This window comes from Tupaia chinensis, unplaced genomic scaffold (genome assembly GCF_000334495.1).
Source record: "Tupaia chinensis unplaced genomic scaffold, TupChi_1.0 Scaffold143651_1, whole genome shotgun sequence".
Taxonomy (NCBI): Eukaryota; Metazoa; Chordata; class Mammalia; order Scandentia; family Tupaiidae; genus Tupaia; species Tupaia belangeri.
The window spans coordinates 2,763,561-2,775,257 of NW_006203500.1; the positions used below are offsets into that span (position 1 = coordinate 2,763,561).

At 52.1% G+C, this 11,697-nt stretch overlaps 1 protein-coding gene across 3 annotated transcripts in view; it reads right to left on the minus strand.

The window, feature by feature from the left end:
• SIRAL2 (SIR2 antiphage like 2) overlaps positions 1–8,009 on the minus strand; it is a 26,656-nt gene extending 18,647 nt beyond the window's left edge. Inside the window, exons 1-3 of one of the 3 annotated variants that reach the window (XM_027766756.1) lie at positions 6,399–8,009; positions 2,227–2,273; positions 1,249–1,501 (exon numbers count right to left, since the gene is read on the minus strand). In XM_027766756.1, the coding sequence (XP_027622557.1) occupies positions 1,249–1,501; positions 2,227–2,273; positions 6,399–6,428 (330 nt within the window). In that variant the 5' untranslated portion in view covers positions 6,429–8,009. Of the gene's footprint in view, positions 1–61; positions 363–1,248; positions 1,502–2,226; positions 2,274–6,398 lie in introns of those variants that run through there. The other 2 variants (XM_014582576.2, XM_027766757.1) reach the window with 2 other exon arrangements.
• Positions 8,010–11,697: the final 3,688 nt, after the last annotated feature.

The window sequence follows — 11,697 nt, forward strand, 5'->3', positions numbered from 1 at the left end:
AACAGCCTCAGTGCCCACAAAAGCCCGCCCTCTCCACCCCTGCTGCAACGGCCTCCCTCACTGCCTGTTGCTCCATTGTCTGGTCCTCAGTTCTGCTGCTCCTCCCGAGAGCGGTCAGAAATCTCTGTCTACGAGGCCCAGAGAGTGAGTGTTTCCAGTCTCGCAGGCCACAGTCAGCAGCCGCTTCCCAGCTCTGCTGCTGCTGCAGCCCAAAAGCCACACAGGAACACAGCAGCGGGCCAGGCAGCCAGGACCAGGCCTGACAATACGTGAAGAAAGCTTCATTTACGGCACAGGTAGTAGACCGGGCCTGGCCCAGGGCCATGACATGCTGGCCCCTGCCCCTGGGGACAGTTGCTCCATGAACAGAACGCCCAGACTCAACTGTCACCCAGTGCCAACAGTGCCTGGACTCTAGTGAAGGTACGCATAGCCTGTGCAGACCCAGCTGATGAGGGGAGGACAGAAGGGTGCCCGGCCTTGTGTGGCAGGCCCCTGCAGGGAGGACCGACCCACAGGAGACCATGCATGTCCAAGACGGGTGACGAGGGAGGCAGCTGGCCCACGCCCTGCTGGCCTTGGGCTGCCGCCTGGATTTCTCAATCACAAACAGGTCACCAAGATTTGGGGATCTGTTGGTGGCACCCTAAACATTCCTATTCTCCTGACAACACTTTCAGGGCTTCTTCCTGCTTCTCCTCGGTCCCTCCATCCAGCTCTAAGGTGGTGACTGTGCTTCCTTCGTGGTCATAGACGCACAGAGCCACACCTGCCAGAGTCTCGACCACACTGTGGCTCCCAGCACTCGCACCCACACAACCTGGCCTGCCCAGTGCCCACCAACTCAAAGCACCGCTCAGGAACTGCGTCCTACATGGCCAACTGTCCTCCTCTCAACCAGGTCACTTCCCTCCACAAAGAGGCGGCTTTCTCCATCTTCAGCCGCTTCCTGGGAACCGCTGTCCCCTGGAGAGATGCAGGCTGGCCCACTGAAACCACACCATGCTGACCCAGGCCACAGTGCCCTGACGCAGCAGGACGTCCCAAGTCCCACCTCACACAGCACGCCCATGTGCTTGAACAGCCTCGTGGAGCCAGGTGCCAGCCTGTCTTCACTTGGCACCCTGAGGGGACGCCCCAGTGGGGCCCTCCAGGGCCCTCATTGCCCTGCTGAGGAGACACGAACTCAGCCAGCTTCTAGAGGTGGGCCGGCCAGGACCCAGACCAAAGGACTTGTGTGTGACTTACGGGAGACATCTTCCGAATCAGGTCATGGGCCACGACCAGCAGGTCCCGGTCCTTGGTCACCTTCCTCCGGAACTCGGCGATGTCCCCGGGGTGAAGCACCTCCAGCTGCTCTGCAGCCTGGATGACGGCCTCAATGCAGCTTCTCCACGAGCAAAGGGCAGGGATCCCTGGGGCCACTGCAGCGCTCACGCCCGTCCCGATGACCAGGAGCAGCTCCTGGGGCTGCTTCCGGATGAGGCTTTTCAAAAACTTTCTAGGTAAAGGCGAGAGGGAGGGCGAAAAGTCAACAGGTGGGCAACACCAACCAGATGGGAGGGGGCCCCAGGGCTCAGCAGGGCGGCCTTGAGCTACACACGCTTGCCCCTGGCGTGCCTCGGCCCTTCTGAGAGGTGACCCATTCCCCTCATTCCACACAGGACCTGAGACAGCTGTGTCCCAGCTTGGGCCCCCACCCCTAGTATTAAGCACACGCCTGAGTGACAGATCAAAAGCTGAGCAATTCTAATTCCTTTGAAGCTGCAAATAGCTTATAAATATGAACTATGACAAGATGATGCCTGCCCATAGTGACAGGTAAGAGAACTCCTGGTGAAGTGCTGCTGTCCTGCCACCTGTCAATCCCAGTCACCAGTCACCACCCCCCTGCTCTCACATCCTGTCACCAGGCACCCACTGTCCCTTTCCGGCAGAATCCCCTCCTGCAGGGCATGGCACTTCTGCTCTCAGAAGTGAACTCTCTATTTGCTTGCTGCTTAGTTTGGAGTTTCTGGTCACCTCCCCTGGTCACCTCCAGGGGAGAAAAATGCCTTCTGGATTATTTCCTTTGCTGAAGGAGAGGGTGTAAACAGCTCCTGAGATGGCCGGTTGGGCCAGGGTTTATTCTGCTGTCACCTGTAGGTGCTACATGACAGTCGCAGTCTCGTCACAACGCCACGTGCAGGCAACAGGCTTGCCGAAGGTCCAGTGGGCGTTACTGACCTTGATTTCTGTTCACTCCTGTTCGTTGTCCTCTCCACTGAATCCATCTGTGAATCTCAAATAGAAAGACTGGTCAGAAGTGGCTTCTATTTCCCAGATAAAAATTCTGTTGCTATACCTGTAAGAGAGTGAAAATCAAAGGTCCTGGGTCTGTCTTAAATTAGAATGCCCAAAAAGGGTTACACACGAAAAGCACACATCTGCGGTGTCTCCTGAGCCCATCACCATTGTGTGAGGCCCAGGCTAGTCAGAGACTCGTCTCTTTGTGGGCAGAAAAGGCAGGCATGGCAACAGGCATGGTGCAGGACACAGGCAAGGTGCAAAAGGTGTGGGCACAGTGCAGAAGGTGCGAGCACAGCAGTGGGCATGGTGCAGAGGACACGGGCACGGTGCAGAGGGCACGGATATGGTGCAGAGGGTGCAGGCAAGGTACAGAGGGCACAGGTACGGTGCAGAGGGTGCAGGCACAGCAGCAGGCACAGTGCAGAGCATGCAGGTACAACACAGAGGGTGTGGACACGGTGCAGAGGGCACAGATATGGTGCAGAGGGCACAGGTACGATGCAGAGGGTGCAGGCACAGCAGCGGGCACAGTGCAGAGCGTGCAGGTACAACACAGAGGGTGTGGGCACACTGCAGAGGACACAGATATGGAGCAGAGGACACGGGCACAGTGCAGAGGGCACAGGCAAGGTACAGAGGGCACGGGTACAGTGCAGAGGGTGCAGGCACAGCAGCAGGCACAGTGCAGAGCGCACAGGTACAACACAGAGGGTGTGGGCACGGTGCAGAGGGCACAGATATGGTGCAGAGGACACGGGCACAGTGCAGAGGGCACAGGCAAGGTACAGAGGGCAAAGGTACAGATATGGTGCAGAGGGTGCTGGTACAACGCAGAGGGCACAGGCAAGGTACAGAGGGCACAGGTACAGATATGGTGCAGAGGGTGCAGGTACAACGCAGAGGGCACAGGCATGGCATGGCGGCGAGCACAGCGCAAGCACAGTGCAGGCACGGTGGCAGGCACAGGGCACAAGGTGTGGGCACGGTGGTCTGCTGCCTCTCTCGGACACTGGCCCAGAGGACCTTCCAGACCACAGAGCACGGGGGTAGACAGCAGTGGCCTCACACAGAGAAGCCGGAGTCGGCTCCCCGAGTGCACCTCTCTCCAGGTCCCGAGTCGCAACTCGGAGCTGCAGCAGGACTTCACAGCCACAGTCCCTCCTCGCCACACCGAGACCCAGTCCAGAGATCACCACAGTGCAAGGTCAGCTCCTAGCTTACATAAAGCACGAACCCCAAAACAGGCAGGTCTCTTATCACCAAGCTGTCTACACATGCTAGTTTTCAAAAACATACACTTCTTCTCAATTCTACAACTAATGTTTACACTAGACAACCAGGAAAATACAGAGATAGTCCACAATCCCAGCACCTGAGTAATAACATCTGTTTCTTCTAGACTTTATTTTGTTTCTTTAAAGAGTTATTTAATTATTATTTATTATTTTAATTTCGCTGTAAGGCACCTGCACTCACCACAGAACGACAGAGAAAAACAGATAAAGTGAGAAAGCAAGCTGCCAAGTCTGGGACTTGAGCTGCGGTCGGCCACGTGGGAATCTAGCACTTTAACCACTGTGGCACCAGCTAGCCCTTACTTTGAAATTTTCATATCACTTGAGAACATAGTGCATATCCCACTTTTTCATGCACAACAGTAAGAGTAGTTGTTACTAAAAACTTTTACTTATTAGGGGCAAGACAGAGACAGAGTGGTAACACAGCTGGACCCCAGGGAAAGTCCCCAGTTCATTTCCCAATACAGAGATAGTCCACAATCCCAGCACCTGAGTAATAACATCTGTTTCTTCTAGACTTTATTTTGTTTCTTTAAAGAGTTATTTAATTATTATTTATTATTTTAATTTCGCTGTAAGGCACTGCACTCACCACAGAACGACAGAGAAAAACAGATAAAGTGAGAAAGCAAGCTGCCAAGTCTGGGACTTGAGCTGCGGTCGGCCACGTGGGAATCTAGCACTTTAACCACTGTGGCACCAGCTAGCCCTTACTTTGAAATTTTCATATCACTTGAGAACATAGTGCATATCCCACTTTTTCATGCACAACAGTAAGAGTAGTTGTTACTAAAAACTTTTACTTATTAGGGGCAAGACAGAGACAGAGTGGTAACACAGCTGGACCCCAGGGAAAGTCCCCAGTTCATTTCCCAGGGACCTCTATGCACATTTGCTGCACACGTGCCCATGATCTGGGCTGGCTGGGTGGGTTATGGCATGAAAGGCCTGTCTTGGGAGCCTGTCCCTCTATTTACCCACTTCTCTCATGGAAGAAACAAACTTTTAAAAACAAAAACAAAAAAGCCTATTCATGAATACAAGCCTTTCAGAATCCTATCACACTGATTCGTGTTGTTACTGTATCCATGCAGGAGATCATAACTGTCGCTGTTGTGGTGAACAAAGCTTTCTGGGCATGGAAGTCAGGGCACTGGATCCATGTGGTTAGCTTTGTGGTTTGAGTCCCGGACACAGTGGCTTGAAAATCACACCTCGTGTATGTGCGTGCACACTCAGAATACCAAGAGATGACTGGAAGACAAGGAACTATGGTATAGCCATCCTTCCTGGGAGGTGATTTCTCACTTTCTCTCTTTCTCTGTCTGTCTCGTGCAGGCACTCTATTGCAAAAACTAAAAAGGAAACACATTATTTAGGAGTGATCTCTGAGAAGTACAATTGCTGAGTTAAACAAGCACTGAGCCAGCAGGTGGGTCTCCCATGGCCGACTCTGCAGTTCAAGTCCTGGACCTTACAGCTTGAGTCACACCAGGCACGGGAGCATGGGTGCCGCAATTCCAAGAGGAGACTGGAGGAGAAGGGATTGCGGCACGCCCATCATTTCTGGGGTGATTTCTCACTTTCCCGCCCTCTGTATCTCTCTTCGGTGGGTGCAAGCACCCTACAGCAAAACTTAAAAAAGAACGAACATAAGTACTGCAAAATACCTCAGCATTCATCACCAAACAGCTTTCTAAAAGCAGTTGGCAAAACATACAAGAGTCCACCTTGCCATAACCTAGACAGCACCCACTGGAAACCACTTCTTCATATGTGCAGTCTTTGTCTTTCCTCAGTTAGAATCAAGTCATCAGAGATAATTTTCCAGAGTGAAGAAACAAGGCTTAATTTGTCTATAAGCATCTTTAGATTGGAGGGCTACCGTAAGGACCCTGAGGTGTCCCTGCAGGTATACGCACTATCCAAGCACATGCATGCGTCCCCCCACAGAAAGGGCTCAGAGTTGCACACAGACACCCAAGGGTGTTCATGGCCTTCTCCCAGACACCGAGAATGCAGGTGAACAACGTGAGCTTCATGGGTGCCCGTCCCCCGTCTAGAGAGGCTGGCAGCTTCTGGCCTGACACTTGGCCTGCCTGGCATCCTCCTTCCCACTGAGGAGTTACCGTCAGGGCCTCTTAAGGGCAAACTGTTCTTGTTTTTCCATCCTGCTAGATATCGCCTAATAATGAATACCGAGACCCTCCACTACATACATACTCCGTTCACATACAGCCTGACAACTCTGGCCCCGGCCCTGAGATTTCAGTGCCTGACAGACCGTTGGCCAATTCTATTTTAACAACTATACATCTGGATTCTTGCCCACGGGCCATGTTTCGAAGGCTCAGGAGTCTCACTCTGGAAGTGCTGGGGGAGTTCAACCTGCTGAGTAGGCCCTCGAGGAGCCTCCCTGTTCAACGCTATTTGAAAGAGGTGCCTGTTGGTTGACTAACCCAACTGCCCCCCCTCAACTCCCAAATCAACCACACTCTTGCTGCCCGTGGAGAGGAATCTATCTCAGCCTTCTTCACAACATTGTAGAATATGTTTTAAGCAGTTGCCAGTGACTCAAGAAATCACAAGCCTAAAGCTGTCACCATGGTAAAGAAGTTTAAAATTCTTTCAATTATTGTTCAACTGCTTTGATCCTCCGTGCATGCATAATTAGTTACTAACTCAAAAGCTAAATATTCCGTTTATACGTTTGCTAAAAAGTACGAACAAAGGAAACTTCTACAGGCTGCACATAACTCCTAAGTGATCTGTCTCCTGAGAGAACAAGTAACTGCTGTGTATAGTGCTTACATGGCAGGCAGGCTCTGGCGGGTCACACATCCACACGGCTTTCTCGGCCTGCGCCGGCAGACCAGAAATGGCTCCTTGGACAGCACCTTGCCCGCAGCAGGCCCTTAGCCTGTGATCCCTTTTAGGATCAAGGGACCTCCTGGGGAAGCGCCTGGTTGTGAGAATTCAACACAGTTCTGCTCCCACGAGCCGCACAGCTGCCCTTATATGGACACTTACAGCTCACTACAACACTGCACGCTCAAAGGCACTGCCTCGTTTCCTGTTTTTAGCAGCATAAAAACCAGAGGCCAATCTCACAATAACCTGGAAATTACCCCAGCTTTTGAGTTTGTAACTAATTATTCCCTTGTTTGTAAACCAAGGTCCAAGCAGGTTTCCAGAGCAGTCAGCACTCAACCCTAGAAGTTTCTGTGGGACAGCAAGCCTCGGCGTTCTGCTCCCATCACAAATCCCATTCTTCTGAGCCAATCAGATTCCAGACACAGTAACGAACCCTGCAGAGGCCTGTAGAGCTGCATCTTTGTTTCCCTGGTGACTATGCCGGTGTGCAGGCCCAAAGCCAAGTCATCATGGCAACCCAGTTTTTCCTAAGGACCTATAGCACTTTCTGAAAGCAAACTCGGGCCCCAGCACAGTTTCCTACAAGCCACTCCTGTCCTTTTTGTCCAAAGCCGTTAATAAGTCTTGCCAAGAGGCATTCTGCTGAGAACCTGAGACCGGGAGTATTTCACGAACCACCACAGATGGCCTTACTCTGAAGATCCAGCATCCTGCACTACTAACTCAACTGTCTATAAGCACCTTTAGACTGGAGGGCTACCGTAAGCGGATAGCCAAGCTGAGTCCAGTGTGAAATGCAACCAACTACAGAGAGTGAGCGTGTTACTGACAGCCAGAGAGAACAAGGCCCCGCCCAATTCCCGCCCAGTTCCTGCCCCTAGTGGGAGTGAATGACTCCTGACCCCAGCAGGAGCAGGCCTTCTGCTAGCCAGATCCCTGCCTGATCCCTCACACTGACTCTGGGCTTAGTCATGCAACTTTTTGGGGCATGGGGATTTGGACAAGTGGGATGCAGTTGAAGGAGCAATAAGGGCTGAGACAATGGAGCCTGAACGCTGGGAACTCTGCCTCGCAAGCTGGGTCTGGCCTCCTGGCAGGATGACTATCCCCGGTGGCAAGTTGAGACATACCAGCTGACATGGGCCTGTCACCAACCCAGGAGCCTGGCTGCCCTGGGCCATTTGGTGCCAGCAGGCAGCCAGGTGATGGAGATGGCCTGAGAGCCCCCAGGCCTGTCCAACCAGGCCCAGGCTGAGTGACAGAGCTGGCCAAAGTCGGGGACATGTGTTTCCACCACGACCTGCACTGCACCAGGAACAGAGCGAAGGGGAAGTTAGGAGAGCAGGGGCCAAGGACCATGCAGGAAGGAGTGGAGTGTCCACCTTGTTCTGAGGACAGAGGGAATGCTGTTCAGGGGCAGTACCTCATAGGCCAGTTAGGGGCGCAGTGGTAAAAACTGGACCCAAGTGGCAAAGGTCAGGAGTCCCCCTGTGGTGGAGACAGCATGGGGACCTTGCTGGGGTAGCTATCTGTCTCTCTCTCTCTCATGGAATAAATGAATAAGTAAACTTTAAAAATTAAAAAATTTAAAACAACAGTAACTATTGGGGCCAGCAGGTGGCATGGTGGTTAAGGCACTGGATTCCCACATGGCCAATGGTGGTTTAAGTCCTAGTCCTAGTGGCTTGCTTTCTCACTTTCCTCTCTCTCTCTCTCTCTGTCTTTCTCTGGTCAAATTTAAAAAACAATGATGATGATAAATAAAATTAAATAAGTAATTCTTTTTAAAAAGTTATTATTTAAAATAGCATGTAATGGTTATGCCGCTGGAATCCCACAATTGACCGTGGCTCAAGTTCCAGACCCGGTGGCTTAAAACTCACACCACACACGTGTGCATGCACACCCAATCCTGAAAGGAGAACAGAGAAGAAAGGACTGTGGCATGATCATCCCCCATGGGGATGATTCTTGCTCTCTCTCTCTCTCCGGCAAAGGCACACATCCTATAGCAAAAATCTCTCTCTCTCAAAAAAAAGGCTGGGACCAGCAGTTAGTGTAATGGCTATGTCGTTGGACTCCCATGTAGTCGACTGTGGTTCGCGTCCCGGACCCGGTGGCTTAAACTCAAGCTGGGCGCGTGTGCGTGCGTGCCCAAGATCCCGAGAGGAGAATGGAGAAGGGATTGCGGCGTGGCCATCTCCCCTGGGGGGTGATTTCTCACTTTCAGGTCCCAGGTCTGGGACTCAAACCCTAGCCAGCCATGTGGGCGTTTAGTGACATAACTAATATGCCACCTGCTGGTCCCAAAAAATATCTTTTAAAAAGCTTTTTGGGACCAGCAGTTAGCGTAATGACTATGTCACTGGACTCCCACGTAGTCGACCGCGGTTCAAGTCCTGGACCCGGCAGCTTAAACTCACGCCGGGCACGTGTGTGTCCATCCCCAAGATCCCAAGAGAATGAAGGAGAAGGGATTGTGGCGTGGCCATTCTCCCTGGGGGGTGATTTCTCACTTTCTCTCTCTCTCTCTCTCTCTCTCTCTCTCTGTCCTTCTGGTGAGCACACGTCCCCTATAGCGAAAACCTCTCCCCCACCCCAAAAAAAAGCTTCTTGGACCCATCCCATAGGATGGTGGTTAAGGAAGCCAGGTATACATGGGCAACAGAGGCTCAACTCTTGGTCCTGGCAGCTTGAAAAACAGACCAGGCACAAAATCCCAACACAATGGAGAATGGAGGAGGAAGGACTGCAGCATAACTAGTCCCCATGAGAGGTTCTTCCTCACTTCCCCTTTCACTGCCTGCCTCCAAGGAGCAAACATGTGCTCTGGCAAAACCAAAACAAGCAAGCAAAAACCCTTCTTGGTTTCTTTCTATAAATAAATGATCACAGGGGCTTCAAGTGGTATAAAAACCAAGGAAACGAGAGGCGACACCTGATCTGGATACTGACAAGGGACACACAATGGACACCACTCCAACTAGATCTCTTTACACAATGGGAGGGACAAGGGATGGCAAAGAGTCACAGTTTCTGAAGAGCATGACCTTCAACTCACCTGTAGTCAGTCTGGGGACTGATGGAATAACATGACCTTAGAATTTGCAAGGAAAGTCAGCCAAGGTCACCATGACTACAAAGGGTTTGTAAAGTTTCTGTAAAGCCCTGAGGACAAGGTGTGGCAACACAGCAGCTGGTACTCAGGAAGTCACTAGTACCTAGGGGCTAGGTCACAAAGGAAGAGAGAGAAAACAATACATAAAGAAGCCTGCCCCCATAGCTCAGTAGTTAAGGGGGCCAGATCCCACATGGCCAACCTCAGTTCAAATCCTAGCCCCAGTTAAAAAAACACACCAGGCATGTACATGTGCATACGTGCCCAAAATCTCAAAGGGAGACAAGTGGAGAGGGGACTGCAGCGTGACCACACCCAGGCGGGATGTGCCTTCTCCCTGTCTCACAAGAAAACGCACCCTCTGGCAACTGAAAACAACACAATCCACCACTAACCAAAAACTGAAAGAGCACATTTTGGTTCAAAAAATGGCATTAATTACTGACACTTTTTTTTTATTATTTTTAGGTTTCTGCCACAGGGCGCAAGCACTCACCAGAGCGAGAAAGTGATAGTGAGAGGGAAAGTGAGAAATCACCTGTCCCGGGAACCAGCAGTTAGCGTAATGGCTATGTCGCTGGACTCCCACGTAGTCGACCGCGGTTCGCGTCTTGGACCCGGGAGCTTAAATCTCACGCCCGGCGCGTGTGCGTGCGTGCCCAAGATCCCGAGAGGAGAATGGAGGAGAAGGGATGGCGGCGTGACCATCCCCCCTGGGGGGGGATTTCTCGCTTTCTGTCTCTATGTCTCTCTCTGTCTGTCTGGCGAGCGCACGCGCCCTATAGCGAAAAACCTCTCCAAAAAAAAAAAAAAAAGAAATCACCCGTCCCCTCCCAGCGGAGATGGCCATGCTGTAATCCCTTCTTCTCCATTCTCCTTCTGGGATTTTGGGCACACACACACTTGCTGTGATTTAAAGCCACCAGGTCCGGGACTCGAACGGCAGTTGACCATGTGGGAGTTCAGCGCCTTAACCACCAAGTCATGTGCTGGCCCACTACCACTGTTCCTAAAGTTTATTTCCTCCATGAGTGAGAATAAAAGAGGGGTGGAGGAGGAGAGAGAGGGAGGGAGGGAGTGAGAGTGAGGGAAACCGCACACCTGACAGCGTCTGGACACCATGACCACCCCCGGCCCAGCCTGTGGGTCATGGGCACGCACAGGCCTGGTATACTCGGGGAGGTCCCCTGACACAAACCCAGAGCCTTCCCCTGTGGATCAGCCTTGCAGAGCTGATCCAGACTTCACCACAGCACTGCTGCCAGCTCCGCTGACCACTCCCTTCTGAGCCCTCATTAGATTCCAGGGCAAATGCTGAGCAATTTACACCGGGTGTCTTGCTGAGCCCTCTCATAGCCCTACAAGTGGCTACTGCGTTTACCTCCATCTGGCCACAGCCAACACTACCCCTCAAGAGCCAACCATGTAAGATCTGGTCAGTGTGGCTTGGAGTGGCAAAGAGCCCTGATGTTTGACTGGGAACCCTGCCACGACAGCGCTCGCTGTTTCAGTTTGTCCCTCAGACACGACAGGTCACATATCTCAAGTAGAGGTGCTAACGAGAAGTCACTAATGGTAAACCACACCGAAGCTGAAGTCTAAGGCACCCTGAACCTCCAGCATTTATCCATCCCCAGACGACACCTGAGAGATGATCTAGAAGGTAAACCTGCAGGTCCAGCTACAGCACCACAAGCCAGACGGAGCCCCACGCTGTGGCTGGACCGCCCAGGAGGCTCGGGTTCATTCTGGCCCAAGCTAAACAGTCCAGGCATGGTAGCACATGCCTGGGGCTCTAGCTGACTGGGAGGCTGGGGCAAGAGAAAAACGATGTGGTGAGATCCTGTCAAACCTCTGTCTCACAAAAACAAAAGGCACCGATGAAATGGAAAGTATGCGGGCAGCCAGAAGTACAGCAGGTAAGCACAGAGAACCAGATCCCACATGGCCAACAGCAGTTTGAATTCTGGCCCCAGGGGCTTGAAAAACAAGCAGGCACACACCTGTGTCTCTCTCCCTCTGGTGAGTGCATGCTCCCTTCGGCAATTTAAAGAGAGATTAAAGGGCATTTTAGAATCCGAGATCGCTTCAATGTTATGTGATACCAAAGACCCTAAT